Below are 27,868 nucleotides of genomic sequence, written 5' to 3' on the forward strand. Positions count from 1 at the left end.
GAGACCATCCTGGCCAACATCGTGAACCCCCATCTCTACTAAAAATACAAAAAAATGAGCTGGACGTGGTGGTACATGCCTGTAATGGTGGCATGCGCCTGTAGTCCCAAGTAGCTGGGAGGCTGGGGTAGGAGAATTGCTTGAACCAGGGAAGTGCAGGTTGCAGAGAGCCAAGATCATGCCACTGCACTTCAGCCTGGCCAACAGAGCGAGACTCCATTTCATGAAACTGGGCAGTCCCTGCAGAGGTTGCTCTGGCTGGCGTGGCTCAGGATGGAGGGTGGGGAGTTTTGTGCCAGGCAGGAGGAACTGAGGCAAGCCAGATGTGTCTCCAAAATGCAAGAGCCACAGAGTACAAAGGGCAGGGCCGGATATGACCTCCCACCGGCCTGGCTGGGAGTCCACTTGCTGGGACTTGGTCTCCTGTAATGGGTGGGGAAGTGGCACCCTGTGCGGTAGACAGAACCAGCAGCAGCCTAGGTGCCCATGGCTTTGGTCTGGTGGCAAGACAGGCATTCTGACCTCCCTGCCTCAGTGTCCCCTAAGGTCAGAACACCTGTCCTGTTGGAGCCGGCTCTGAGCAGGATGGTGCCATGTGTCTCGTGGGGTGGTTGTGTTTAGGTCAGCCCAGAGGTGGCGTCTGGCTGGGACTAGGTGAGCAAGAGGCTTGTTGGGAACAGTAAACCTGAGTGGTGAGTGAGGCCTGCAGCGCCCAGCAGATGAGGAGAGAAGGAGGGAGGGTGGCAGGAGTTGTTGCTACTGCATGAGGCTCGGTGGGCCTGCAGGGAGCAGATGACCCTCACTGGCGCCCTTGGCTTTTCACTGAACAGGGTATTAGCCTAGGGTATTTCCCAGCGCAGGCTCCAGGCCTCTCCCAGGTCGCCGCTCTGTGCCTGCAGGGGCTCCTCCCCCTGCCCTGCCCCACCCTGTTACCCACTTGCCCTGGCTCTGCCTGGAAAATTGAGACCTTCTAGGCCAAGGGCACCGTCCCCAGGATCCTGACACCTGTCCCTCCTCTGAGAATCCAGACCTTTTCCAGAGCCACATCCTGGGGCCAGGAGGGCTCCGTGTGGTCAGTGGCTGTGAGTTGCTGGGAACAAGACACTCGGCTGACTGTGCTTAGAGAACAGGCCACTGTTTGGCTCTAAACGGTTTCCATGGGGACGCCATTTCAGTCTTCTGAAACTTTTCCTCTCCTGTATTGCAGACAGTCCTGTTCTGACGTGCACAGTTTGCCGCCAGGTGTGGAGCCTGCGGGGTGGGTGGGTGCCTCCCTCCTCGGCAGGTCAGAAGGTCCCACGGGTGCCCGCCACAGGCACCCAGTGGAAGGACCAGCTTGGAGCCACCTCTGATGGAAGAGCCCCGCTCTCTAGAGGCCCCAGCTCTGTGTGTGGCCAGCGCGGTCCCCAGGCTCCTCTTGGCACCCCCACCCCTCTTGGCACCCCCAGGCTCCTCTTGGCACCCCCACCCCTCTTGGCACCCCCAAGCTCCTCTTGGCACCCCCACCCCTCTTGCAGCAGCCCGGGCTCCTGCTGGGCCTGGACTACGGCGCCATCTAGGGGTGGCCTAGGGGAGTCCCATGCCTTCAGCATCCATCCTGCAGGTGTTTCTGGTGCCCACCTGCCTGGCCGGATTGGCACGTGGAGTTGACTGTCAAGGACAAGCAGCCACTACCTTTGTGGGAATTGCTGTGTCCAACCTTGGCCTCTCAGGCCAGCCTCATGGGGGTTGCAGTGGCCAGGACCTAAAGGACCAAGGCCCCTCCATCCATGCATCCTGCTTGACAGAACCCACAAGAGGAGGGAGGTGTGGGAAGGGTGTGGACGGCATGAGCGTGGTTCCTCCCTGAAGAGTGTTGTTTCACTTGTGAGTAGGCACAGGACACCTGCCCTCGCCTTTTAGAACCATGTACATACATGCAGCATGCAGCCTGGCGTTGGAACCATTCTTAGAGCACAGTTCAAGGCCAGGCTCAGTGTCTCATGCCTATGATCCCAGCATTTTCAGAGTCCGAGGTGGGTGGATCACAAGGTCAGGAATTCGAGACCAGCCTGGCCAATATGGTGAAATCCTGTCTCCACTAAAAATATAAAAATTTGCTGGATGTGGTGGTATGTGACCGTAATCCCAGCTATTTAGGAAGTTGAGGCAGGAGAATTGCTTGAACCCAGGAGGTGGAGATTGTAGTGAGCCAAGATCAATGCCACTGTACTTCAGCCTGGGTGAAAGAGGGAGACTCCATCTTAAAATAAACAAACAAAAAAAGCACAGTTCAGCAGCACGCAGCACACTCCCAGGTGGGGCCGGCTTCCCCACGCTCGTCGGAGCTGCAGCTGCCCTTTTCCCTGTGGCTGGGTTGCGGTGTGGTGGTGGCTTTGTGTTTTTCTGCTGGATGATGCTGTGGAATTCCTTTTTTTTTTTTTTTTTGGTATTTTTAAGTAGAGACTGGATTTCATCGTGTTGGCCAGGGTGGTCTTGATTTCCTGACTTTGTGATCCGCCCGCCTCAGCCTCCCAAAGTGCTGGGATTACAAGTGTGAGCCACCGTGCCTGGCCTGGAATTCCTTTTCACATACTTCTTGGCCATCGGTATATCTTCTTTGGGGAAATGTCTATTCAAGTCCTTCACCCTTTTTTTAAAGTATAATTTCCACATTTTTTCCCTCAGAGGATAGTTCGTCTTCAGTCCTCAAGGGCTCAACTCCTTATGTGGGCCTTGGTGGGGGTCGTGGGTACCACCCAGCTCTGGACTTGGGTGGAGTGTGTGGCCGTGGACCTGAGGAGCAGGATTCCTGACCGGCTTGCTGTGAAGGGCCGCACTGCGCAGTGATGCAGCTTCACATGAGCTTAGGAGGCATGCGGGCAACACAGACACTGCAGCCTCTACTGCATCCCTGATGATGAATTGCTTAACGGTGGTGTACCTGGACACGCGTGAGGCGCAGTGCCTGCGGCGATGGGCTGCCCACGGCCGTGGCTCTTTTTGGCACAACATTTTTCCTTCTTGTCCAGGAAACAAGGACCAGAGAGAGACCATCGTCCGTTCTAAAATCAGGATGTGTGGTTTTCTGTTGTTGAGTTGGAGTTCTTTGTGGACTCTGGATATCAGTCCCTAGGAGACGTGTGGTCTGCAGACATTTCCTTCCATCTCTGGGTTGCATTTTTCTCTCTGTTGATGGGGTCCTTTGATGCATGAGAGCAGGCTTTGATGTGCAGTTAGGAGTTGGCCAGGCAGAAGGATGGTGTGAGTGGAAGCACTGATGCCTGAAGAAGGGTGCCGGAGGGAAAGAGGCTGCATGGTCGGCTCGTAAGGGTGGGCCCCACACGGAGAGACAAATGTGCACAGACACAGGCACACTGTGCAGGTGCGCTCCGTGGGAGGGCTTCACTTATGTTTACAAAGTGCCCATTTCCAAGCCCCCTGGGAGAAAGTGTTATAAAAAGGCAGAACAGGCCGGGTGTGGTGGTTTATGCTTGTAATCCCAGCACTTTGTGAGGCCGAGGTGGGCGAATCACAAGGTCAGGAGATCAAGACCATCCTGGCCAATATGGTGAAACCCTGTCTCTATTAAAATACAGAAAAATTAGCTGGGCACGGCAGCACACACCTGTAGTGCCATCTATTAGGGAGGCTGAGGCAGGAGAATCGTTTGAACCCAAGAGGTAGAGATTGCAGTGAGCTGAGATTGCACCACTGCACTCCAGCCTGGGCAACAGTGCAAGTCTCCATCTCAAAAAAAAAAAAGGCAAAACATGATTACAGGGGTGGCTCACCCCTGTAATCCCAGCAGTTTGGGAGGCTAAGGTGGGTGGATCCTGAGGTCAGGGGTTCGAGACCAGCCTGACCAACATGGTGAAAGCCCGTCTCTACTTAAAAATACAAAAATTAGCCAGGTGCGGCGTGTACCTGTAATCCCAGGTAGCTGGGAGGCTGAGGCACAGTAATTGCCTGAACCCAGGAGGTAGAAGTTAGTGAGCCGAGAGCTTGCCATTGCACTCCGGTCTGGGCGACAGAGCAACACTCCATCTACAAAAAAAAAAAAAAAAAAAAAAAAGATGTTGTGTCTGTCTTAAGTGTCCAGAATTGTCTGTTCCTTTCAATTTTTCTTAAACTGACTTTTTCCCATAAAACTGTAAAAAAATAAAAAGTAATGATGTGGGGCGGGCACCGTGGCTCACACCTGTAATCCCAGCACTTTGGGAGGCAATGGTGGGCAAATCACCTATGGTCAGGAATTCATCACCAGCCTGGCCAACATGGGGAAACCCCATCTCTACTACAATTAGAAAAATTAGCTGGGTGTGGTGACAGGTGCTGGTAATCCCAGCTACTCAGGAGGCTGAGGCGGGAGAATCATTTGAAACCAGAAGGCGGAGGTTGCAGTGAGACCGTGCCATTGCACTCCAGCCTGGGTAACAGAGCAAGACTCTGTCAAAAAAAACAAACAAACAAAAAAAAACCAGAAAATACCCAGGGAAATTGGCCAAAACACAATTAAAACAACAACAACAACAACAGCAAAAAAGAAAAAGTAGCGAGGTGGTCGGCAGGCTGGTGGCTGTCCGGGGTCAGTCCTGAGCAGCAGCGTTTTTAAACTTGCTCGGCCCTCCCCGGTGCTGGCATGCTGCACTTGTCAGTTCCTGGGCTCTGCAAACCAAGACTTGGAAACACATTCGCCTTCGAGAGTTCAATTTCAAAATGCATACCAAGTAGGTCAGGCTGGAAATAAGGCACTGCCCTTTCTCCAGACACGCTGGAGTCCACATCCTGCCTTTGCCCAGTGCCCTCTGAGGGAGAGGCCCTATGCCTGGCACCTGGTGCAGGCCACAGGTGGAGGGAGGCCCCGTTCCTGGCAAGCCGTGCCCATGGAGAGGCTGGCCTGGCAGGCCGTGGGGCCCCAATGGCCTGACCCCGTTCCGATCATGCTTCTGCTCTGCCCTGCCCTGCTTTGCCCGTGGCCCGTGTGCAGAAGTGGGCAGGCCTAGGTTGCTGGGCCAGAACCCCGAGATTGCCCCTTGTCCCACTGGCCGAATGTGGGGGGAGCTGCTTCTCCACATCCTCTGCATGGGTCTCGGCCCTGCAAGGCGGGTGGCCGAGGCTGGTCTCCAGGGCACTTGCTCCAGGAATGGCACGTCCCCTCAGTGCTCTGTGCTTCCTCCCAGGGATCGACTACAAGACCACCACCATCCTGCTGGACGGCCGGCGCGTGAAGCTGGAGCTCTGGTGAGTCGGGGCTGCAGCACTTCAGTTCCGGGGTGGGGACACCAATGCCGAAGGAAGGTTGGAACCTTAGAGAAACAGGAAGGTATCCTGTTTACATTTCACTTGGAAGAGCCACTTACACAGCCCCTGTTTAAACATAGAATGGATTTTGCTCCAAGAGGCAAAAGGCAAAAGTTCGGGGCAGTGTTCCCAGAGATCCCAGCTTCCTTTCTGCCCCAGAGGACCTGATTCCATGGTGGCTGTGGGCCCCTTCCCTCCCCTTCTGCTGGCTTCACCTTAAAGAGCATTTCCTGGCTGGGCACGGTGGCTCACCCCTGTAATCCCAGCACTTTGGGAGACAGAGGAGGACGGATCACTTGAAGTCAGGAGTTCGAGACCAGCCTGGCCAACATGGTGAAACCCTGTCTATACTAAAAATACAAAAGTTAGTCAGGTGTGGTGGGCACCTGTAATCCCAGCTACTTGGGAGGCTGAGGCAGGAGACTTGCTTGAGCCCAGGAGATGGAGGTTGCAGTGAGCAGAGATTAAGTCACAGTTCTTCAGCCTGGATGACAGAGTGAGACTCTGTCTCAAAAAAAAAAAAAAATGCATTTCCCAGAACTTGAGTGTTGAGATGTAAATTCCCACAGGGGTGGGGTTCCCCAGCCTGTCAGGACAGTTTCCTGGGGCTCCCGGGTTCATTTGGGGAGCTCGCTCACTCACCAGGTAGGCAGAGGCTCCTTCTGCTGCCTGCCTGGCTCAGCGGCATGGTGCCAGGCTGCTGTGACCTGTGCAGATGATGCCCCTTAGCACAGCCCCATTGAACCTGTCCCAGCTGCCCACTCCCCTCAGGACATCTGGGGGGCAGGGAGACGAGGCCAGGAGGTGAGCCTCTCACAGGGACCACAGTGCAGGCGTGGAGGCTGCACTGCCGTGGCCCCTGCCCATCCCCTCCCCATGTGTTTCAGGGACACGTCGGGCCAGGGCCGCTTCTGCACCATCTTCAGGTCCTACTCCAGGGGCGCTCAGGTAAGACCAGCACTGCTCTTTCTGTTGCTTTTCACAAGGATGTTTCTCCTGATTCCTTCTGGATGTGAGTTGCTGTCCTGTCAAACTCCCAAACACTTTCTAAGGATATTTTCACGTTTTTTGTTTGATTGTTTTGAGACAGAGCCTCACTCCGTCACCCAAGCTGGAATGCAGTGGCACACGTGATCTTGGCTCACTGCAGCCTCCCCCTCCCAGGTTCAAGTGACTCTCCTGCCTCAGCCTCCTGAGTAGCTGGGATTACAGGCATGGTGGGTGCACTCAGGGCCATGTGTGTGCAGGAGTGTGCACAGGTGTGGCAGGTGTGCTAGGCCACCCTGGTTTCTCTCTGTCTCCTCTGGGCTTCCAGCACGCTTTTGTGCTGATGGGATCTGCTGGTGAATATGAGGCCAGGAGGAGGGGAAAGGACGTGAAGCCCATTGGAACAGACCTGCCATGGCCACTGTTGTTGCTGCTTCAATGAGAGGGATTCGAGCAGGTCAGTCCCGTCTGTGATGCCCCGAGACTTCTGGAAGAGCCGAGGGAGATCCTCCAGGTCCAGGTCCAGAGCCTGGAGCCCCCTTGTGGGCCCAGGGAGGCTGCCTGGGTCTGGAATCTGGATCTTTGGGGGAAGATTTAGGTGTGCGCTGTGCAGCTTCTGGCTCAGGTGGGTCTGCTCTGGGCAGGAAGGTGCCCCAGGTGGGAGGGGGACAGACGCTGGAGCTTCATCCCCCGGCAAGCTCATTTCCTTCTGTTTCTGCACTGAAGTGTAGTCGGTGTTGGCTCTGCTGTTTTCTACCTGCTGGGGGTGGGTGGGAAGGACCCCAGGGTGGGCAGGGTAGCACCATGTCCCAGGAGTTCCCTCAGAGATGTTGGTGACTCCCTCATGGTAGCAGAAGGGCCTGCAGGCTCTGTGCCAGCCCCATGGAGAACTTGAGTGACATGGCTGTGATGCACGGAACTGGCGAGTGAAAGACGCAAAGGTGCATTCCTCGGGCCCTGCTTGCTATTAAAGGAGGAACTGTGGCCAGATGAGGTGGCTCACGCTTGTAATCCCAGTGCTTTGGGAGGCTGAGGTGGGAAGATCACGAGGTCAGGCGTTGGAGACCAGCCAGGTCAACACACTGAAGACTTGTCTCTACTAAAACTATAAAAAGTAGCTGGGTGTGGTGGCGGGCACCTGTAGTCCCAGCTACTTGGGAGGCTGAGGCAGGAGAATCGCCTGAATCTGGGAGAAGGAGGTTGCAGTGAGCCGAGATCGTGCCACTGCTCTCCAGCCTGGGTGACAGAAGTAGACTCTGTCTCAAAAAAAAAGAGAAACAGGACGGAGGAGCTGTGTGGGTGATTCATGTCTGCAAAAAATACCTTCGATTGCATTCCTTTTGCTTTTAAATATTTCATAGTTTTTCTACAGTAAACACCTGCTATTTTGGTAATAAGAAAAGAAAATGGGGCATGTTTATCTTGGGTGACAATAAGCGTTGTTGGGGAGATACCGGGAAAGGCAGCGGGCAGCTGAACCTGATGGGGCTCCGCTGTGGGTGTCCCAGCTCCCACACAGGGAGGTCTGTGGGACATGAGGGCCAGCAGTTGTGATGTCTGTTTAGCTGCTTGAGAACTAAAAAAAAAAAAAAAGCAGTGCCAGGCATGGTGGCTCACTCCTGTAATCCTAGCACTTTGGGAGGCTGAGGAGGGCAGATCACGATGTCAGGAGTTCAAGACCAGACTGGCCAACTGGCCAATATGGCAAAACCCTGTCTCTACTAAATGTACAAAAATTAGCTGGGCATGGCAGTGTGCACCTGTAGTCCCAGCGACTCGGAAAGCTGAGGCAGAAGAATCGTTTGAACCCGGGAGGCAAGGCTACAGTGAGCCAAGGTCACACCACTGCACTCCAGCCTGGGCGACAGAGTGAGACTCTATCTCAAAAAAAAAAAAAAAAAAAAAAAAGGCAGTTCACAGGCTCTGCATGAGCCAGGCTGAGGTTCTGGAAAGCAGGCTCTGTTATCATCTCCGTGTTCTTTCCAAAGCATCCGGCACAACCGGTTATGGCTTTGTTTTGCCTTGTTGATTCTGGAAGTTCTTAGCTGTTATTTTCTGGATAAGAGGAGCAGTTTGCAGACCCAGGTGCACATGTTGGTCTTTGGTGGAGGATGCCAGGCGCTTCCTGGCAGCCTCGCCCTGGGAGAAGCACCTGAGCCCCATGGCGGGGCCTCTGGCTGCCATGACTGAGCGTCGGGGCCACCCCAGGAGCCCACCCCTCTGCTGTGTCTCTCCTGCCTGGTAAGCGGTGATGAGGTGAGGGCGCATCCGGCCGATGCGCAGAGCCGGGGTTTGCAGCACTGCTTCTCCCACAGCCCTTGACAAGACGCCAGCAAGGACTGTCTGTCCCAGCCAGGTCCGTCACTCTGCCGCCCTCTGTTGCCAGTGGAGAGGCCTGGCAGGTCCCACAGCCTGGGTCTTGCAGATAGCACCAATGAAGGCCACTGGCCACCACCCACTATTGTCACCTGTCACACAGCAGCAGTCCCGTGGCTCCTCCCACAAGGACCTTTACGTTCTGTCAAAGGCCAAGCTTCCTAGGCTTCCTGCCTGTGTCCAGGTTTTCTGTTGCTGAGATCTGAGGCGGTCCCTCTCAGAAGCAGTGCCAGCCACTGACAGGATGAGCAGGTCACCCAGGTGCGCGTCCCTGGGGCTTGCTTGGTGTGTGGAGGGTGGGGCAGGCTCCCTGTACCTGCAGTGTGGCTGATGGGGCATGCCGTCCTGTTTAGCTGAGAATTTGGGGTTGTAGGGCTGAGGGCCCCACAGGGTCATGGGGTGTCCCTTATGCTGTGCTGAGGCACAGGATCTGAGAAATAAAGAGACAGGACACAGAAGTACAAGGAGAACACAGCTGGGCTCAGGGAGGCCATGCCACCTATAAGCAGAGTCAGGCAAAGCCCCGAATGTCCAGAAGTGTGTATATTTATTGTGTATAGGTTAGGGGGCAGGACAGTGAGTGAAGTCATCTCTAAGGATAGTGATAGGGTCGTGAACAATAAAACAAGGGGTCCACCCCCATTAGGTCACCTAGGCTAGGAGGTGGACAGTGCGCAGCAAGAGGCCCATTCCCATGAAGGCAAGGGCCATGTGCAGTAAGGGGTCCACCCCCATTAGGTCACCGAGGCTTGAAGGTGGGCTGTGCGCAGTGAAGAGGGTGCAGTGCGCAATACCTCTATCTATGGGCAAGCTACTTCTAAGGATATCTATAGGAGGATGCTTAAGTCCACAGCAGTGACAGAGCTGCCAGGGTTACTGCCACCTGCTGGCAGCTTCCAGTGGGTTCTATGGGGGAATGCTTTTTGAGCAGCACGGTAACAAGAGCTGATAAGTTCACAGTCACCAAGGTGCGATTATCCAGAGGGGTTTTGAGCCCTCAGATGCTTGAGGGATTGGCGGTCTGAGGGCAGCCCTCCCCAAGAACTGGAGCAAGGTCCTACAACTCCTTCATCAGGAGGAGTGGCTCTTGCCCTAAGCCTGCCATAGAGCGGGTATCTTTCCGATACTGAACGCTGCCGCCTGGGCCATGGATTCTTGTCCTGGTGTAACTGTTTTCCCTTAAATCATGCTCTGCACCGTGTCTGCTCCAGACATTCCTCCGACTATAAGCTGCTTATTCCTTAATTCATGCTCTGTACTGTGTCTACTCCAGGCACTCCTCCGACTATGAACTGAGATATAGTTATATATATGTATAGGGGAATGACTGAGGGGTAAAATTTTCCTTAGGCACTCTGTGAACTGACATGATTACATACAGAGGATTATATAAAGGGAAATAACTGAGTAGTAACACTATAAACAGATGTTTTCCAAGCCCTAATTCTGTAAACTAATATATGAGTATATAAATGATTATATAAAAGGAAATAACAGATACTCTTCAGGCCTCAATTGTGCCACGATTCTGCTTAGCTCTCCTTCCTTGGTACCTGGATGGGGGGTTACCCACAGGGGTCAGCGGGCTTAGCAGCAGGGTGTGGCCAAGTGCCGTGTCTTCTTCGGGACAGAAGCGTGAGTTTGTTTCCCTAAGAAGGGTTTATGTGGAGAGTGGTACCGGAGGCCTGTGTGCTGCTGGCTTGGTGGCGCACAGGCAGGCAGACGTGAGTGGGGACCGCTGGGCAGTACCTCCCATTTTCCATGTCTGTTGCTTCTGAGCAGAGCCTGGGTGTGGGGATGCAGGCAGGAGGGCTTCACTCTGGCAGGCTGCACCTTGGGAGCTTGACCCACATGGATGGAAGGTGCATCTGTTTGTCAAAATTCATCAAAATGTTCAAACCTTGGATCTTTACATTTTCTGCTTTGTAAGTTACAGCTCAGTAAAAAATGATAGCAAAAAGGGCACCCACTCTTTGGCCCAGCAGTTCTACTTCTGGGAATTTCTCTTGTAGGTCGAGTTGAACAAAAAAAGTGTAAATGCACTCAGATGTGTATTGCCAGTGTTACCTTGAGCCAGTGCAGTACCAGCTAACGAGCAGGCGAGGGGGCTGGGCCTGAGCCCAGGGTGTGCAGGTGGGAGCAGTGCCCGGGCCCCGACCCTGCCCGAGAGGTGGGAGTGGCACCGTGGACACGTCCGCAGACGCTGAGGAAACTGACTGTCCAGAGTGGCTCCTGGAGGGGTGTAGAGCCAGGGAGAGCTTGTCCTGATTCATCCTCTAGAGCACTTGCTTACGAGTTTTTTTTGTTTTTTTTTCCTGAGACGGAGTCTTGCTCTGTCTCCAGGCTGGAGCGTAATGGTGCAATCTCGGCTCACTATAACCTCCACCTCCCAGGTTCAAGTGATTGTCCTGTCTCAGCCTCCCATGTAGCTGGGATTACAGGCATGTGCCATCATACCCAGCTAATTTTTGTATTTTTATTAGAAACAAGGTTTCACCATGTTGGCCAGGACGGTCTCGATCTCTTGACCTTGTGATCTGCCCTCCTCAGCCTCCCAAAGTGCTGGGATAACAGGCATGAGCCACCGTGCCCAGCTGAGCTTGCTAGTATTTAAAAAATCAGAGTATGTGTTACAGTTATCATTTTTAGCAAATAGAAGGCAGGGGAAGAGTTTATTTGCCCCTGTGCCCTGGGATACATAGTTGAGCATGCAGTTCGTTAGGTGGGCCCTGATCGCCAAGAGTCTCCTTTTGGTTTCTCACTCTGTGGTGATTTGGGTCCCTGCGGCCTTACCATGACCCATGCTGGAGCAAGCCTTCGTGTCCTCCTGTGCCATCGCCCCTGCCCGTAACCCCCGCCCCTCAGATGTGGCCATCCCAGGAAGGAGGGGCCTGCTCAGGGCAGCAGCCGAGAGGTGTGGCCAGGGCCCCCCAGCCTCACAGCACACTTGGAGCCTGAGCCAGCCGTCAGCCGGGAGGCGGACCTTCTGTTCTCTTTCTAGAGTTTTCAGTGTCATGGGAACAGTGGTGTTTGCCACAGAAAACATAGGTCAGCATAAAAATCACTCCCTCTCCAGCCTTTTAGCATTTGTTTTATGTCCATATAAGCTTCTTCAGTGTAATTCATTGTGTGTTTATATTTTTATTTAAAAAAAATCAGGCTGGGCTGGGCACTGGCTCACACCTCTCATCCCAGCACCGTAGGACATTGAGGCAGGAGGATCACTTGAGGCTGGGAGTTCAAGACCAGCCTGGGCAAGATAGCAAGACCCCATCTCTAAAAAATTTTTTTAAAACTTAGCCAGGTGTGATAGCTCACACCTATAGTCCCAGCCACTCAGGAGGCTGAGGCAGGAGGATTGCCTGGGCTGAGAATATCAAGGCTGCAGTGAGCCATGGTCACACCACTGCATTCCAGCCTGTTTGACGGAGTGAGACCCTGTCCCAAAAAAAAAAAGTGCAGTCTGTGGCGCCTGGGATCTCTGTCCTCACCTCACGTGGGCTGTGCCTGCCTCCTTGGCCAGCACGCACGCTTCTAGATGCACCGCTGCTGTTTCCCATCTGCACGGCACATTTCACTGCCGCTTACTCGGCTGTCCCCTGAGGCTGGACATTTAATGTGTGTCTGGTTTCTCGTTGTTATCAACGCCACTGTGACAGGCATCCTCAGTTATTTCCCAGTCGTGGGCTTGCCTCGCAGGAGGGTGGGCTGTGTTGTGCGCTTTGGTGACCCACTCCCCAGTCTCCCCCTCCCCCAGCAGCAAATCATCCCCCCCAGTCCCTGTGCCCCACACTACAGGGTTAACCCCTGGGTGTGCATTCGTTTATTCTCAAACTTATGATTTATCACCCACCAGACTGACTTGGCCATCTCTGTCCTCGAAGGGCTTCCCACAAGAAGAGGTGCCCTTCCTGAGCTGCTACTCCATCCCAAGCAAGGCCTTCACCCTAGGAGCTTAGTAATTTCAGTCTTGTTCTAAACAGGACCTGGGGCTACGCTTGAGTCTTCCAGAAATTGAAAGATGATTCTAAGAGGCTCTAAAGACCCTGATTTTCAGGTGGAGAGCGCCCTCTTCCTTCAGCCTCAGCCACGCTTTCCTCCCTGCCCTGTGTGGGACAGGCTCTTCTGTGAAGGTTTTGTCAGCCTAGGAGTGGGGTGGATCCCAGCTCATTGGCTGGATCTGGTTGAAGAACTGTAGGGTGGGAGTGGACAGTGGCGAGAGGCGGGTTTAGGGCTCCGTTCTGCCCAGCGGGGCTCTGAGTGTGAGCAGTGTGCTCCCCTATGCTGCTGGAGAGCCACGACTGTCACTGCTGCGATATTTAGGGCAGGCAGAAACAGCCCAAAGCTGAGCTCCAAGTAATTGGTCTCTAAGGGACGTGGCAGGAAGTCCCCGTGGCAAATCCTGCTCTGTCTGTAGCTGGGGGAGCTTCACAGAAACTGTCCTGGGGTGACTGGCATTCTGGTTTCCAAGTTTTAGGTTGGAAAACTCAGAAATGCCCCACTCAGCTCTGTCCTGAGTACGCCCAGGGGGAGTTCACTGATGGACTGGCCGAGGGGATATTTAGCTTCCACAGCTGCAGCTGCAGGCCTCATGTCCCCCAGCCGCCAGGACCCCTCATCTGCCTGCCCAGGCTGATGCCTCCAGGAGAGGAAGGGGAGGCAGCGTTGATGACACCATGGAAGGCGTGCACCCTTCTGCTGCTGTCCTTGCCGGGTGAGGGCAGGGTGGGAGGCAGGGCTGTGTGGAGGGCACCACCTGTCTGCCCAACCACCAGGTCCTAAGCATCCTTGGCCCTGCCCGGGAGCCACGTCCCCTACACCTGAGCACCCCTGGGCCTGGGCTGGTCGTGCGTGTCGGTGACCTCTGCACCCCTGCTGATCCCCCAAGTCTCTGTTGCAGGGGATCCTCCTGGTGTATGACATCACGAACCGCTGGTCCTTTGACGGCATTGACCGCTGGATCAAGGAGATCGACGAGGTAGGCCTGGGTTGGGGGAGCCCTCCTGGGGAAGGCAGGCTGGATGGAGGTGCCTGGGCCCCAGGGAGGCTCTGTATTCACGCCTGCTGCCCCTCCTGTGGCCCCAGCTCTGAGCCCTTCACTGCCCCACAGCCTGCGCCTGCGCATGCTGGTCACTGTGCACTCGACAGCCGGGTACTGGCCAGGGGCTCTGGGGCCACCCATAAGGGCCTGTACTGTGGGGCCTGAGCCCTGGGCTCTGCCCGCCTCGACCTCCCACGGCCCCCACCCCATCTGTCCCAACAGTGAGGGCCCTGCCACGGCTGAGGGGTGGGTGGCGCCCTGCGTTCGTGCCTCTGCTGAGTTCTGTGCCCCCAGCATGCGCCCGGAGTGCCCCGGATCTTGGTTGGAAACCGGCTGCACCTGGCCTTCAAGCGCCAAGTCCCGACGGAGCAGGCCCGCGCCTACGCGGAGAAGAACTGCATGACCTTCTTCGAGGTCAGCCCTCTGTGCAACTTCAACGTCATTGAGTCCTTCACGGAGCTGTCCCGCATTGTGCTCATGCGGCACGGCATGGAGAAGATCTGGAGGCCCAACCGAGGTGGGTGGGCGGGGAGCCCTGGGCTGCGGAGGCTGGTGGTGGGGGGGGCAGTGAGGCCCCGTGAGTGAGGTTCAGGCGGGTCCCTTGGCCACACGCAGTAGGGAGTTGGCTGGCGGCAGGGCAGTGACTTGGTAAGAGCAGCCGTGGGGCAGAGGCAGCAGCGCCAGCGGGCACCTCTCTCAGGGTGCCGCAGTGGCCTCCGCGCTTTGCTGTGCCTGTGAGGTCCTGGCATTGCTGGTGCAGGCAGTGCGTTCACGCTCCTTCCCTGGTTCCGGGGCTGGTATCCTCCCTTCAGAGGAGTACAGGGGCCATTCCTGCAGCCTTGTGTTGTTTCGTCTGCTTTTCTGGCAGGCCACGTCCTTGATCAGAGGCCCCAGAGAAACCTCCTCAGGGAGGTGGTACTGCTGTTCTCGTAGTGCTTCCCCGAAGGGTTCGCTGCTGGGCAGACAGAGAGTGGCTGACAGTGTCAGTGTCCCTCTTAAGAGGAAGCTCAGGCCGGGCTCTGTGGCTCATGCCTGTCATCCCAGCACTTTGGGAGGCCATGCAGGTCGATCACCTGAGGTCAGGAGTTCAAGACCAGCGTGGCCAGCATGGCAAAACCCTATCTCTACTAAAAATACAAAAATTAACTGGGCGTGGCCGGGCATGGTGGCTCACGCCTGTAATCCAAGCACTTTGGAGGCCAAGGCGGGCGAATCACCTGAGGTCGGGGGTTCAAGACCAGCCTGACCAACATGGTGAAACCTTGTCTTAAAAAATAATTAATTAATTAATTAATTAATTAACTGGGCGTGGTGGCGCGTGCCTGTAGTTCCAGCTACTTGGGAGGCTGAGGTAGGAGAATTGCTTGAACCCGGGAGGTGGAGGTTGCGGTGAGCCGAGATCATACCACTCCACTCCAGCCTGGACCAAAGAGTGAGACCCTGTCTCAAAAAACAAAAAGAGCAAACACGGGGAGCCGTGAAGAGCCGAGTTGTACCCTGGGCCATCATAACCCAGCCCCCATCCCTACGGAGCTCCTCTCCCCAGCTCTGCAGACTTGAGCTGGTCACAGTAAAGCCAGATTGATTCAGAACCCAACCAGAGGTACAGAAGAGCCTCCAGAGCAGGTCGGCTTGAAGGGTCAGCTCATGCAGCCCTCACACTGGGAGCTGCGGGGTCCAGGCCAGGAGCTGGGCAGAGCAGCCTCTGGAACCCCACTGCAGCACCCCCAGCATGCCTGGCTTTAGCAAGCAAGGCAGGGGACAGGGTGCCCGTGGACACATCTGTGCTGGGCAGAGAGGTGTGTGCGTCTGGGTGCTCCAGGAGCCCAGTCCTGGGGACAACGCTAGGCATCCCTTGGGTGCCTTGCATCTCCCTGCTCGGGAACTCCCCACCACAGCCCCATGGTCTGACGCTCCCCCTGCCCTGCAGTGTTCAGCCTGCAGGACCTCTGCTGCCGGGCCATCGTCTCCTGCACCCCCGTGCACCTCATCGACAAGCTTCCACTGCCTGTCACCATCAAGAGCCACCTCAAGTCCTTCTCGATGGCCAACGGCATGAACGCGGTCATGATGCACGGCCGCTCCTACTCCCTGGCCAGTGGGGCTGGGGGCAGCGGCAGCAAGGGGAACAGCCTCAAGAGGTCCAAGTCCATCCGCCCGCCCCAGAGCCCCCCGCAGAACTGCTCACGGAGCAACTGCAAGATCTCCTAGCAGAGATGGGTGGGCCGCCTGTGCAGATGCTGGGAGGGCTCAAGGTGGACACTCCCGCAGCGACGCCGGGCCAGTGCTGCCTGTGTGAAGACTGGCCACAGAGCTGCCTCAGAAGCACTAGGCTTTCCCCGCACCTGAGCCGGGTGTGGGGAGGAGCACGCACGGAGCACGTGTGGCAGGTGGGAGGAGGGGACGCGGCTGGGCTGCTGGTGCTTCTGGGAATCTTGGTCTGAAACAAGCTGGGCCTCTCCGACTGCCTGAGCTCGGCCGGTGGAGAGCCTGACTTGCCTTTCTTATTTATATACAGAACACTCCACCCTTTTTGTACATTTTCAAGGGGCCTTCAGGGAAGCCTGCGTGTGTCCCTGTGGTGCACTGGTGACTTCATGGCCACACCAGCCATGGGGACACACTTGGGACGCCTCAGGAGGGGATTTGTGACAGTGATGGGAAGGAGTCGCCCTGTGAATCCACGCACTGCGATTGGCAGGGCTGCTCAGAGGCTGGCGGAGCAGACGGGGTCGGTGCTCCCTCTGGAAGCTTGGGTGACCTCGGCCCTGGCTCCCATGGGCTCCGACCTCAGTGGTCACCGTGCTGGCAGTGGATGGAGGGTGTGGCCCTGTGGTCAGAGCCCAAGCAACACTCAGGAGAGGGGAGAAGTGAGGTGCGCCTGGGAGCACATACTGTTTTTGCTCCCCAAATCCCTTCTTCCTACATGGGGCTGAGAACCTTTGATGTGACACCTTTGGGGACGTTTACCACTCAAAACTCAGATCAGTATCTCTCCCACCCTGGAGAGTGCAGAGCTATCTGTGGACTTACAAATACTTGACCGGCCGCAGCCCACCTGCCTCTGGTGGCATCTGGACCCCTGCACCTGAGTGTAGTCTCCTGTTCTTGGCAGCTTCTGTCGCTGGCTCTGGTGTCCCCACAGCTGCTGCTCTCCTGTGAGGTCACCCGGTGTCGGGACCATCCTGACCTGCTTCTTAGGGACGCGCCTGGAACTGCCTTGGCCATGTCCGTGTGGGGGCCTCAGGCCAGGCCCCTCCTCAAAGCCCCACCAGCCCGGCGCTGCTGCCGAGCCCCAGGCATGCAGGGCCGGCCACTGCTCTTCTGAAGCCATTGGCTGCTCCTCCGCCCAGTGCTTCTGCCACACCTGCCCCCAGTGGCCCCTCTGCAGGGTTGCAGTCGCCTGGGACTGCCCTCCCCACCCCTGCACACACCCGCAGCACCGGTGCTCACCTCTACCTCCTGCCCTCAGGCCGCACAGCATGGCATGGCTAACACGCAGAAGGAGCCCTCCGGGGGCCCAGGGCCCCCTCAGCTGGGACTCCACGGCGCATGCTTCCCAAGATGGCCCCACGGAGGGTGCACCGGGCACCAGTGGACTTGAAGCTGCATGGCCCATTCCTGGGAGATGCAGGCCAGGGCCTGTGTGAGCTGCCAGATGAGTAAGGGAAGCCTGGCCTCCTGATCCAGTGTCCCTGTCCCCCCCGTCCCCCCGTCCTGTTCTGCCAGCAGGACCCGTGTTTGGGATTATGAACAAGACCTAGACGGGCCGCCATTCACGGTATCAACACTACCCTCACTGCTGTTAGACACTCGCACTGTTCCTGTTCTTTCCGAACCGTTCGTTCTTTGTACAGTAAATGTCAGATTCAGCTGTGGTCCCCACACTGTGTTCTGTGTATGGGGGAGTGGGTCTTGGCAGTGGCGGTGCCCCGTGCCAGGGGCTGGTGCTGCTTTGTACCTGGCAAACTGACCCCTGGCCTTTGCTTTGCCTCTGTTCCCTCCGCTGACGGCCGACCTGCAGCTGTGAGTTGGGTTCACCTCGAAGTGAGGGCTGGAGCTGGGCTGGAGCGGCCGGGCCTGGTCACGGCCGTTCTGCACTTCCTGGTGGTCTGGGCCCCAGCTGGGTTGTGCTGAGCCCTCACTCACAGCCCCCAGCCGCAGCCTGGGGCAGACTGTCCCTAACAGCAGCAGGGACCCCAAAGGCCAGGCCCTGCAGTCATTCAGCCCCCTCAGCAAGAGAGCCGCCTGCACACTGGCCATGTTGGGCTGCCTGCCGTGCCCAGCCCAGGGATGGGTGGACACCCCGGAGGTCACAGCTGACCCGGAACGGGACACTCCAGTCGGGACAGGGACCACAGCCTCTGGCTCAGGCCCCTACCTGTGCTGTTCCGGGGGCACATCCAGGCCTTAAGCCCCTCCCGGGCAGCTCCAGCAGGGAGCGCTGTTTCGGATCTGGCCCAGCTGCCCCACCCCGCGCTGTCAGGGCCCACCCCACATACCCTTGTAGAGCAGGGACTGTGGCGCCTGGAGGCTGTCTGGGACTCATTCTGACCAGACGAGGCTCCTATTACCCTGCCTCACGGGTCAGAGGTCAGACGCAGGGTCGTCGGGACATTTTCCATCCAGTGTCGGAGAAAACCACTCCCTGGGGCCCCAGACTTCTGCAGTCACAGAGGGTTTGGAAGGGCAGATTCCAGGCGGCCCTTTGTCCTGCTGCGCCAGTCAGGCTGGCCCCCTGCCCTCCCGACCAGGAGGAGCCAGCCTTGGGGGGATGTGTGCCCGCTGGTGGGGGGTGGAGGTGGGAACTGCGGCAGGCTAGGCTTCAGTGCCTGCTCTTTTCAGCTGCAGACGCCCTTGGACTTGGCCTTCCTTCAGGTGGCGCCGTCCCACGCCAAGCTACGTCCAGGGCTGCAGTGCGTGGGCTGAAGCTCTAGCGTCAGCGTGTGGGGGTGCTCTTGTGTTTGTGGGTGGCCGCAGGCCTCTTCCTGCTGCACCTGCCCGGCCTTGTGGTTGGGCCTGAGCCCCAAGCCCTCAGCCTGGTTTCAGGGATGGGGTATCTGGGAACGCAGTCCTGTCGTGTCAGGCCCCACCCCACCAGGGGTGGCAGAGCAGAGGAGGCGGGGCTGCGCTGGGAGTCCTGCAGGCCCCTGGGCCCCTAACATAGCCGTGGAGGAAGAAACCTCCCAGGAGCAGAGTGGTGCCCCCGGCCCGACCTAGACACACGTGACCATTGCCAGCCTGGACCTGCCTTGAGACACCCAGGCTGTGGTCAGCCATGCACTGCAGGGCGGTACTGCGCCTGCCACCCCCACAGCACAGGAGCCTGGGGTCCAGAGGGCATTGGGGACAAAAGCTGGGATTGCTGGCCCTGCCCCCACCCTCCGGAGGGTCGTCAAGGAGACTGATCCCAGTCCTGGGTGTGTAGGAAGGGGCTCAGATTACAGGGTCCCTCCCCTCCCCCTCTCGGGCCAGAGCCAGCCCTTCTCCGCCCCCGGTGACCCTCATGGCCAGTGGCTCTGTGCTCCTGGGCCTCTGGCCCCTCCCCAACCTCCTCCCCTCTACCCTGTGCTGACCGGGGCCTGGAAGCCCCCACACGGTTCAGACAGAGGGGCCAGGCTAAAACTGGAGAGGAGCCAGTACTGCACTGACGGCCTCTGAGAACCTGGGAGACCCAGCAGGGCTTTGGCCTCGGGTGAAAGGGAGCCTGGGGGTCCTTGTGGGGGCGCCGACCACAGGCACGGAGGGTGGATGCCTGCAGGACGTTGGGCTCAGAGGAGCCCGAGGGGCTGGTGGCCACACCCCCCTGCCCCCTGGCTCGGCGGCCCCCATGCCCACCCCACGGCCACTCCTGCCTCTCCTGCTCCTCTTCCAGCTGACCTTGGGGGCCGGCTTGCTGCCAGGGCCGGGGGGCCACCCGGGTGTGTGCCCCAACCAGCTCAGCCCCAACCTGTGGGTGGACGCCCAGAGCACCTGTGAGCGTGAGTGCAGCAAGGACCAGGTGAGCGCAGTTGGGCTGGGGTCCCGGGGCTTGGGGCAGCCAGCCTGGGAGAGATCCCACCAGACAGGCCCAGAGACAACCCCATTGCTGCCCTCATTTGTCTCAGCAATGAGGGCCCCTCCCCGCGCCAGCTCTCACACACCCCACATGCCTCCCCTTCACCCTGGGCACCACCCTCCTTTAGCGACCGGCCTCGTCACTGCCTCTCCTCCCATCTGGGACCAGTGCAGACACTGGTGGGGGTGCTGCAGCCCATAATCAGCCTTTGGCCTGGCCTGCACTGCCTGCTGGGTGGCCCTGAGCACTATGCGCCCTCCTTGGGCCTCAGTTTCCTCGTCTGTGCAATGTAAACAACGGAACTTGCTTGGGGGTGTGAGGATTCCGGAAGGTGAAGCAATGTGGCGCCTCTGGCGCTGCGGCTCCTCCCACGGGATGGAAAGGACCCTGAGTCCCCCGAGAGGCAGTCCTGGTGGCAGCCACAGAGCACGGGCCTCCCCACACAGGGGCCAGGCCGGAGCCCCCGGGGCCAGAGGGCATCAGGGCTCCCACCTAAGCGTCCTCCATCCCCAGGACTGTGCGGCCGCCGAGAAGTGCTGCAGCAACGTGTGCGGCCTGCAGAGCTGCGTGGCAGCGCGCTTCCCGGACAGCCCAGCCGCGCCCACCACCATGGCGGCCTCCTGCGAGGGCTTCGTGTGCCCACAGCAGGGTTCCGACTGTGACATCTGGGACGGGCAGCCGGTGTGCCGCTGTCGCGACCGCTGTGAGAAGGAGCCCAGCTTCACCTGCGCCTCGGACGGCCTCACCTACTACAACCGCTGCTACATGGACGCCGAGGCCTGCCTGCGGGGCCTGCGTCTGCACGTGGTGCCTTGTAAGCACGTGCTCAGCTGGCCGCCCAGCAGCCCGGGGCCGCCGGAGACCACCGCCCGCCCCACGCCGGGGGCCGCACCCGTGCCTCCCGCCCTGTACAGCAGCCCCTCCCCGCAGGCGGTGCAGGTGGGGGGCACGGCCAGCCTCCACTGCGACGTCAGCGGCCGCCCGCCACCTGCCGTGACCTGGGAGAAGCAGAGTCACCAGCGGGAGAACCTGATCATGCGTCCCGACCAGATGTACGGCAACGTGGTGGTCACCAGCATCGGGCAGCTGGTGCTCTACAACGCGCGGCCCGAAGATGCCGGCCTGTACACCTGCACCGCGCGCAACGCCGCAGGCCTGCTGCGGGCAGACTTCCCGCTTTCTGTGGTCCAGCGAGAGCCGGCCAGGGACAGGGCCCCCAGCGTCCCAGCCCCCACTGAGTGCCTGCCAGACATGCAGACCTGCACAGGCCCCGCCTCCCCCTCCCCTGCCTCCCCACACCTTGTCCTCTGGCACTTTGACCCGCAGCGGGGTGGCTGCATGACCTTCCCTGCCGGTGGCTGTGACGGGGCAGCCCGGGGCTTCGAGACCTACGAGGCATGCCAGCAGGCCTGTGCCCGCGGCCCTGGCGACGCCTGTGTGCTGCCTGCCGTGCAGGGCCCCTGCCAGGGCTGGGAACCGCGCTGGGCCTACAGCCCGCTGCTGCAGCAGTGCCACCCCTTCATGTACGGCGGCTGTGACGGCAATGGTAACAACTTCCACAGCCGTGAGAGCTGTGAGGACGCCTGCCCCGTGCCCCGCACGCCACCCTGCCGCGCCTGCCGCCTCCGGAGCAAGCTGGCACTGAGCCTGTGCCGCAGCGACTTCGCCATTGTGGGGCGGCTCACGGAGGTGCTGGAGGAGCCCGAGGTGGCCAGTGGCATCGCCCGCGTGGCGCTGGAGGATGTGCTCAAGGATGACAAGATGGGCCTCAAGTTCTTGGGCACCAAGTACCTGGAGGTGACACTGAGTGGCATGGACTGGGCCTGCCCCTGCCCCAACATGACAGCAGGCGATGAGCCACTGGTCATCATGGGCGAGGTGCGCGATGGCGTGGCTGTGCTGGACGCCAGCAGCTACGTCCGCGCTGCCAGCGAGAAGCGCGTCAAGAAGATCTTGGAGCTTCTGGAGAAGCAGGCCTGTGAGCTGCTCAGCCGCTTCCAGGACTAGCCCCCACAATGGGCCTTCGCCGCCTGATGTCCTGGTGAATAAACGCACTCCCCGTACCCCAGACCTCCTGGCTTGCTGCTGCTGGTCGGGCGGCCCTCACCCTTCCAGGTGCCCCATCCCCAGCCAGTTTCCAGCTGAGGCCTTGGCACCCACTGGGGCTTTGGTACAAGGTCACCCGGGAGCACCAGCCCACTCTTGCATCCTTCAACCAGCTCCATCCTGACTCAGCAGCCATCCCGGCCCCACGCCCACTGCCCGAGCTCCAGCAGCAAGGACCAGGATGTCCCAGGCCCTTGACCCCAGAGGAAACCCCGTCTCCCACCCACCCTCACGAGGTACTCCTAGGAGAAGGCGGGGTGGACACCAGCAACCCAGCAGCAGGATGTGCTTTATTCTGAGCAGGCTGGACCCTTCAGCTACCAGCTGAGAGCACAGACTGGGTGGGGCTGTTGCCCACAAGACCCGGCTTAGGGAGTTAGGGTTTGTGCCCCACAGAGCCTTTGGCAGCGGGGATACAGGTATGCGGGGTGAAGGGGGGGGCTTCATTTTTCCGGAAGATCAGGCACTTGTTGTTGGCTGGCATGTCCACCTGGAGAAACACTTTGCTGGGGGACAGTCCTTAATCCCCAGAGAGGCTGCCTGGGCCCCCACTTCCCCACCTACCATCCTCTCCAGGAACAGGCCACTGGCCTGTCCCAGGTCCTCCAGGAGGGCTGTGTCCCGAAGCCCCCACTCCGGGTTCCTGCATAGCGGGGGAGACGCAGTCATTACCTGGGGGGTGCCACCCAGCCTGCCTGCTCCCTGAGCCAGACCCGGGGCCACTAGCTCTGACCTGCATCTCAGCATCAGGTCAAAGTCCACGTTGCTCTGGGGAGAGATCTTCCCATTGATGGCATAGGGCTGTGGGGAAGGGGACACAGCCTACTGGACCAAGGTCTGCTATTCCCAGTGAGCTCGGGACACACTTGCAGGCTGGGGTCTGGAGAAGGAAATGGGCACTCCCTCCCTGTCCCCAAGAGGGAGGCAGCCAAGGCCAGGCTGGTGGGCAAGGTGGTAGGGGGACTGGCAGCTGACCTGGGAGGGGTGCAGAGTGGAAGTGGAGGGGAGACCATGCTGGTGGCTGGTGGGGGGCAGGGCGTCCAGGAGGGAGGAATCTGAGTAGGGCAGGAGAGCAGCTGTGACTGTGAGGGGCAGGCCCACTCACCCCATAGGTGATGAGCAGGCCCTTGGGTTTGAGCAGGTGTCCTGCTGCTCTGAAGAGCCCCTGGGGAGTAGGGGACAGGATGGCAGTGAGGCGCTGCCCCAAAACAAACCAGTCCCTGAGGCTGGAGACCCTCACCCGACTGTGATGGGGGTGAATCTGGCATCCCCGATGCAGGGTGAGGGGCACCTGGGCAGAGACCCTTGTGGGGGGGCGCCCACAGACCTCCGTGCAGCGCAGGGGGCTAATGTGGGCCATGTTGATGCAGAGCAGCAGGTCCAGCGACTTCGGCAGGATCCCGCCCCAGTGCTCCCAGCTCCACGTCACGTCCAGGTGCAGCGGGGCCTTCACGTTGGTCAGACCCTGGGCTTGCGTGGTGGCCGCGATGCTGCGGGAGGGGAGCGCCTGGGTGGGGGCCGAGTCCTGCCCACCCGCCTTTCCGACACCGAACAGGCATTCTTAGGGGAGGCTGGGGGTCGTGTTGCGGAGCGCAGACCCAAAGCAGCCGGGAAGGGGGACCCCGAGGCCCACCCACTTCCGCAGCCGCGGGGGCTGCACAGCTGGGGTCTGCCCCGCCGGCACCCCCAGGCTCCCATCCCGCACCCTCGGAGCCCGGGGCCCGCCGCACCCATCGGAGTGGCCGCAGGGGAGGCTCTCGGGGCGCCCCGGGCGCTGCACCTGTCCAGGCAGCGCTGGTCCACGTCCGACGGCTGCCACTCCGCCAGGGGGAAGGCCCGAGCGAAGTGCGCCGCGTGCTGGCCGGAGCCCGAAGCCACCTCGAGCACGCGGACGCCGCGCTGGGCCGGGTCCAGGTACTGCCGCAGCACGTGCAGGATGGGCTCCTTGTTTCGCTCCGCGGCCGCCGCCACCAGCATCGCGGCCGCAGGTCCTCCCCGCCGCGACCCAGCGCGCGGTACGTCGGGAGCTGTAGTCCGGATGCCGCGGGGCGCGTCGGGAGCTGTAGTCCGGATGCCGCGGGGCGCGTCGGGAGCTGTAGTCCGGATGCCGCGGGTCGCGTCGAGAGCTGATAAACTACAACTCCCAGGAGCACGCGCGCCCCCCGGTAAGGGGTCTGCAGCCGCCAGAGGCACGGTGAGGAGCGGCTCAGCGGTGGGTGGCGGCCCCGGCCAGGGCGCTGGACGGCGAACGTGGCTTGCTGGCTTACAGGCGCCTTAGCCAAGGTGCCCAGTAGCTCACGGCCATCCAAGGTTTTTAGGGAACCTGTCGCCCTCTGAAATGTGTGTCAGCTCTGCGCCGAACTGGGCGCCTTCACTTGGTTTCGGGTTTTCTCTCCTTTCAAGATCTCTGGCGTTGGCGAGAGTTTGTTTTTTAGAGAAAAAAAAAAAAAAAAAAAAAAATACCGCAAAATGAACGTGCGCCGCCCGGGAATCGAACCCGGGTCGCAAGAATGGGAATCTTGCATGATACCACTACACCAGCGGCGCTCTCGAGCGCTCTCCCCGCGCGAGCAGTCAAGACTGTAATGAGGAAGCCCTCCGCGCATGCCCCACCACGAGAGCCGGGGGCGGCGCAAAGGAGCCGGCGACCGCGTAGGACCTAGCCGGCGGGGCCGCGCGGTGGGAGTCCCGCGGTGCCCTCCAGTGCCCGAGGAGAAGCAGCGAACGTGAGGGACGCGGGCTGCAGGACACCCTCGATTCGGGCCTGAGCCTAGGAAACCGTCGACCTTCGTGAGTGGATGGGGGCGGGGCCCTGTCGGGGCGGGGCCGGGGCCAGGGTTAGGGCGGGGTTGCCGGGGGGCGGGGCCATATCGGGGCGCCTCCGAGAGAAGGCGGGGCTACGGGGTGGGGCGAGACGTGAGCGGGGACGGCCCACTTGGGGCCGGGCCAGGGCGGGGGGTGTGGCAGGGGGCGGGGCCAGCCGGCGGGAATTCAGCGGTCTGCGGGATGGGCACCAACGATGCCCCACGGTTTCTCCGTGACGCTGGGATGACAGCACCAGCTCGGGGCCACGGATAGTGCGAGGGGTCGGTCGGTGACCCCGCCGTCAAGTCAGAGAACGCGATTTGTGTGCGCCCGAGGGTTGGGGTCCAAGGCTCAGAGCTGGGCCCTGCTCCGGAAAGTGCCCAGCGCGTGGCTCCGCAGTCAGGACTGGCTTAGCGCCTTTGCGGGACCGTTGTTCACCAGTGGGAACTCAGTGCTCGACATTGCTCTGGCTAGAGCGAAGCGGTTGGAGGAACAGACCAGGGAGGGCCAGTCATGTGGCTCAGGGCAGGAGGGTGGCTTACGGTCTGCCAGTCTGGGAGTGGGAACGTGGGGAGTCAGGGGTCAGGGGCAGCCCTGCCAGGGGATGTTGGTGGCCAGCGAGGTGGTGACTGGCCAGGCCCTGCAGCAGGCTCTGTGGCCTAAGTCCACCCTTTCCTCACCTGACTGGCCGTCTCTATCCCTCCTCCTGTGGCCTGAGCACTTTCCCTGCGTCTCCTTCAATGAGCACTTTGCCCCCTACACGCTACCTCGAGGGGAGCCCCAGGAGGAGGACCTGTGATGACCAGGGGTTCTCCTAGGGTCGAGGCACCTCTCCCCACCCAGGCTTCACCTGGGCCTCCCCAGGCACAGGAAAGAGGAGCCCGAGATTAGTCTCTCCAGAGCTGCCTTGAGGAGCTGCCCACAGTGCCCAGTTGCCTGACCTCAGGCCGGTGCTCACCTGCAGGCTCATGACTTGGAGCTGCATGCTGGCTAGGCCACACCTGCCCTCGGCACCCCCGGAGCTCAGCAGCCGGAATGGATGTGTCTGAGCAGAGGCCTTGGCTGCAGTGGGTGCATGTGAGCACTGTCTGGGAAGCTGTGGATGCATGTCAGTGGCTGGCAGGGGTCTGGGACCCCCACAAGATACCAAACATGGATCCCTGGAAGGGTCCCCCAGCTCCTGCCACTGCTGGTGTTGTCTCCCTCGGTAGCCGAGGTCAGAGCTGCGGAATCAGCTTCAGCCTGTGGGAAGAAAGTTGCCCAGGTGCCATGGCAAAAGACCGAAGGCACAATCTCTCCCAGCATGATAAATAACTGGTTATTTAGTTATAGCAATGACACCACCAGTTAGACTTAGATACAATCACGTAATCCATTATATACTCTTATTACATTCTTATTCTCTGTTATTAACCTTTGCATTAGTATTACAGTGTAGGAACACTTTTAGCCTTATAGTATAGAAATAATCAGGTGAAATATAAGTGGGAACTGAAGGGGCATTGTCAGAAGTGATCAGAAGGCAAGAGCCTTGAGGTAGCGCCAGCGCCTGGGAAGGCGCCCGATACTTTGCAGGCAGGCCTTGTGTAACGCCAACCAGCGTCTGGGGAGGCGCCCATTACTTACCAGGCGAAGAGGGGGAGTTTCCCTTTCACTGGGTAGTTCACAGAACACTCTGCTTCATCTGGCTCTCGAGGAAGGTCTGACAGTAGCCAGGCCGGCCCGCAGACATCCAGGGGCTTAAACACCTCTCTGTGGTGCTGTGCTCGGACGGTCCCCATCCTTGTCCACCTTCAGGTTCCCCTTTCCCACCCAATGCTCCCTTGTAAATTGTTAGAAGTAAGAATAAAGGAATCCTAAAAGCCTTTGATCTCTCTGATAAGTGCATAGAAAGATACTGACGTATGTGCCTCCCCTCCTTGCAGCGAGTGCTTGAGAGAGGGGCCCCTGTACTGTACCCACGGGCTCCCCATATTGTCAGTATGTGATGTGCTTGACCCTACCAGTCATGTCAGATGAGTCACTCTCCGGCCCTGCCCCCGGCCTTGTATACAGTAAATATCAGCGCGTCCAGGCATTGGGGCCACTGCTGGACGCCTTGCCTTGGTAGCAGTGGTTCCCCCGCCCAGCTGAGTTCTTCTCTTATCTCTGTGTCTTGTGTCTTTCTTCCCTGCAATCTGTCATCTCTGCACACAAAAGAGCACCCACGAGACCCTGCGGGGCCAGACCGGACATCAGCCTCTCCTGAGACTGAATTTGGCTCCCCAGAGCCCCTCTCGAGTGGAAGGGACCGTGACACAGGCCCCCTTTTCTGGTGTGTATTAATCTACACAATAAAATACCAGTGCCCTGAGCGCCTTGCATCCTGGATTCCAGGCTGGGAGCGACACGGAGTCCCGGGCCTGTCCACGCGGCAGTGCCTGCTGGCCCTGGCGCTCACACCCACACCCGCGAAGGGTGGGACCCCTCGCTGTGCCTCCCCCTCCAGGAGCACGCCTGCCCCACCCATCTTGGGGTCTGGCCTACAGAAGGTGATCGGGGGTGCCTAAGGAGGGGCAAATCCCGTCGTGCCTTAGATCCTCAGTCTCCTCAGCCACAGAGGGCTTGGGGGGCCCAGCCCCTCCCCACCCGTCCTCACACTTGCACACGGCCATCCCAGGAATCCAGGCCCATGACATTCAGGTCCAACAGCAGGGTCCAGCTCCTCTCCTGGGGTCCATTCTCTGGACGCCACCCCCTGGGGTCCTGAGCTTCCTTCCTAAGTGCCCTGCAGTCCCCTTCCACCCCCACACCCACTACGACTTCCCTTGTGTCTGAGTTTCTGAGGCTGCTGTAGGAAATGACCCCAGAGCTTGGTGGCTTAAAACAAATATATTTTCTCACAGTTCTGGAGACCAAAAACGCAAGACACAGGTGTCAGCTCCCTCCAAAGGTCCTGTAGGAAAGTCCTTCTGGCCTCTTCCAGCGTCTGGTGGCCCCAGGTGACCCTGGGCTCATGACCACACCACTCCAATCTTCCGTTCTTCACATGGCCTTCTCCTCTGTGTCAGCTGCCGGCCCCCACAACCAGCGTTCTGCCTTCCTCAGCTCCCCTGGCTCCCTGCTGCCCTGAGGACCCCTGGGGTCTCCCCTTGCCCCTTTTTTGCCCACTGCTCCTCCCAAGGAGCCCTTATGAGGGCTGCTGGACCCAACTTTTTTTTTTTTTTTTTTTT

The 27,868-nt window shown here is 59.2% G+C and overlaps 3 protein-coding genes, 1 long non-coding RNA gene and 1 other non-coding gene across 7 annotated transcripts in view; 3 read left to right on the plus strand and 2 right to left on the minus strand.

Moving 5' to 3' along the window:
* Positions 1 to 17,569, plus strand: part of RAB40C (RAB40C, member RAS oncogene family) — a 38,320-nt gene extending 20,751 nt beyond the window's left edge. The window contains exons 3-7 of one of the 2 annotated variants that reach the window (XM_017510893.2): positions 5,163 to 5,223; positions 6,171 to 6,231; positions 13,547 to 13,624; positions 13,982 to 14,204; positions 15,618 to 16,211. In XM_017510893.2, the coding sequence (XP_017366382.1) occupies positions 5,163 to 5,223; positions 6,171 to 6,231; positions 13,547 to 13,624; positions 13,982 to 14,204; positions 15,618 to 15,898 (704 nt within the window). In that variant the 3' untranslated portion in view covers positions 15,899 to 16,211. Of the gene's footprint in view, positions 1 to 5,162; positions 5,224 to 6,170; positions 6,232 to 13,546; positions 13,625 to 13,981; positions 14,205 to 15,617 lie in introns of both variants that reach the window. The other variant, XM_037732218.1, reaches the window with a different exon arrangement.
* A 1,224-nt stretch (positions 17,570 to 18,793) lies between these two features.
* WFIKKN1 (WAP, follistatin/kazal, immunoglobulin, kunitz and netrin domain containing 1) lies at positions 18,794 to 22,016 on the plus strand. The gene is made up of 2 exons (XM_017510892.2): positions 18,794 to 19,688; positions 20,259 to 22,016. The coding sequence occupies exons 1-2, from the start codon at positions 19,518 to 19,520 to the stop codon at positions 21,750 to 21,752; spliced, it is 1,665 nt and encodes a 554-aa protein (XP_017366381.1). The 5' UTR covers positions 18,794 to 19,517; the 3' UTR covers positions 21,753 to 22,016.
* Positions 22,017 to 22,120: 104 nt separating this feature from the next.
* On the minus strand, positions 22,121 to 23,896 carry METTL26 (methyltransferase like 26). Of its 2 annotated transcripts, XM_017510895.2 has the most exons (6): positions 23,632 to 23,896; positions 23,179 to 23,341; positions 22,957 to 23,016; positions 22,585 to 22,652; positions 22,416 to 22,494; positions 22,121 to 22,341 (listed from the first exon to the last, which is right to left on the minus strand). In XM_017510895.2, exons 1-6 carry the CDS (start codon positions 23,826 to 23,828, stop codon positions 22,228 to 22,230), a joined length of 681 nt encoding a protein of 226 aa, XP_017366384.1. In that variant the 5' UTR covers positions 23,829 to 23,896; the 3' UTR covers positions 22,121 to 22,227. The 2 variants fall into 2 exon arrangements, with proteins under 2 accessions (XP_017366384.1, XP_017366385.1); XM_017510896.2 differs by lacking the exon at positions 22,957 to 23,016.
* A 92-nt stretch (positions 23,897 to 23,988) lies between these two features.
* Positions 23,989 to 27,868, plus strand: part of LOC108290868 — a 6,352-nt gene continuing 2,472 nt past the window's right edge. Inside the window, exons 1-2 of the long non-coding RNA XR_001819732.2 lie at positions 23,989 to 24,631; positions 25,500 to 25,733. This is a non-coding gene — a long non-coding RNA (uncharacterized LOC108290868). The remainder of the gene's footprint in view (positions 24,632 to 25,499; positions 25,734 to 27,868) is intronic.
* Positions 24,328 to 24,398, minus strand: TRNAG-CCC. The gene has a single exon. It is a non-coding gene; the product is annotated as a tRNA-Gly (tRNA).

The sequence above is a fragment of the Cebus imitator genome, unplaced genomic scaffold (genome assembly GCF_001604975.1).
Source record: "Cebus imitator isolate Cc_AM_T3 unplaced genomic scaffold, Cebus_imitator-1.0 Scaffold444, whole genome shotgun sequence".
NCBI lineage: Eukaryota > Metazoa > Chordata > Mammalia > Primates > Cebidae > Cebus > Cebus imitator.

Excerpts from the sequence above, each read along its gene's own strand:
- METTL26 (XM_017510895.2), bottom strand. The coding sequence starts at position 23,828 with ATGCTGGTGGCGGCGGCCGCGGAGCGAAACAAGGAGCCCATCCTGCAC. Across the intron at positions 23,342-23,631 it reads GACCAGCGCTGCCTGGACAG|CATCGCGGCCACCACGCAAG; the intron begins GTGCAGCGCCCG and ends CCCCTCCCGCAG. Across the intron at positions 22,342-22,415 it reads GCCTGTTCCTGGAGAGGATG|GTGGACATGCCAGCCAACAA; the intron begins GTAGGTGGGGAA and ends GTGTTTCTCCAG.
- WFIKKN1 (XM_017510892.2), top strand. The coding sequence starts at position 19,518 with ATGCCCACCCCACGGCCACTCCTGCCTCTCCTGCTCCTCTTCCAGCTG. Across the intron at positions 19,689-20,258 it reads GTGAGTGCAGCAAGGACCAG|GACTGTGCGGCCGCCGAGAA; the intron begins GTGAGCGCAGTT and ends CTCCATCCCCAG.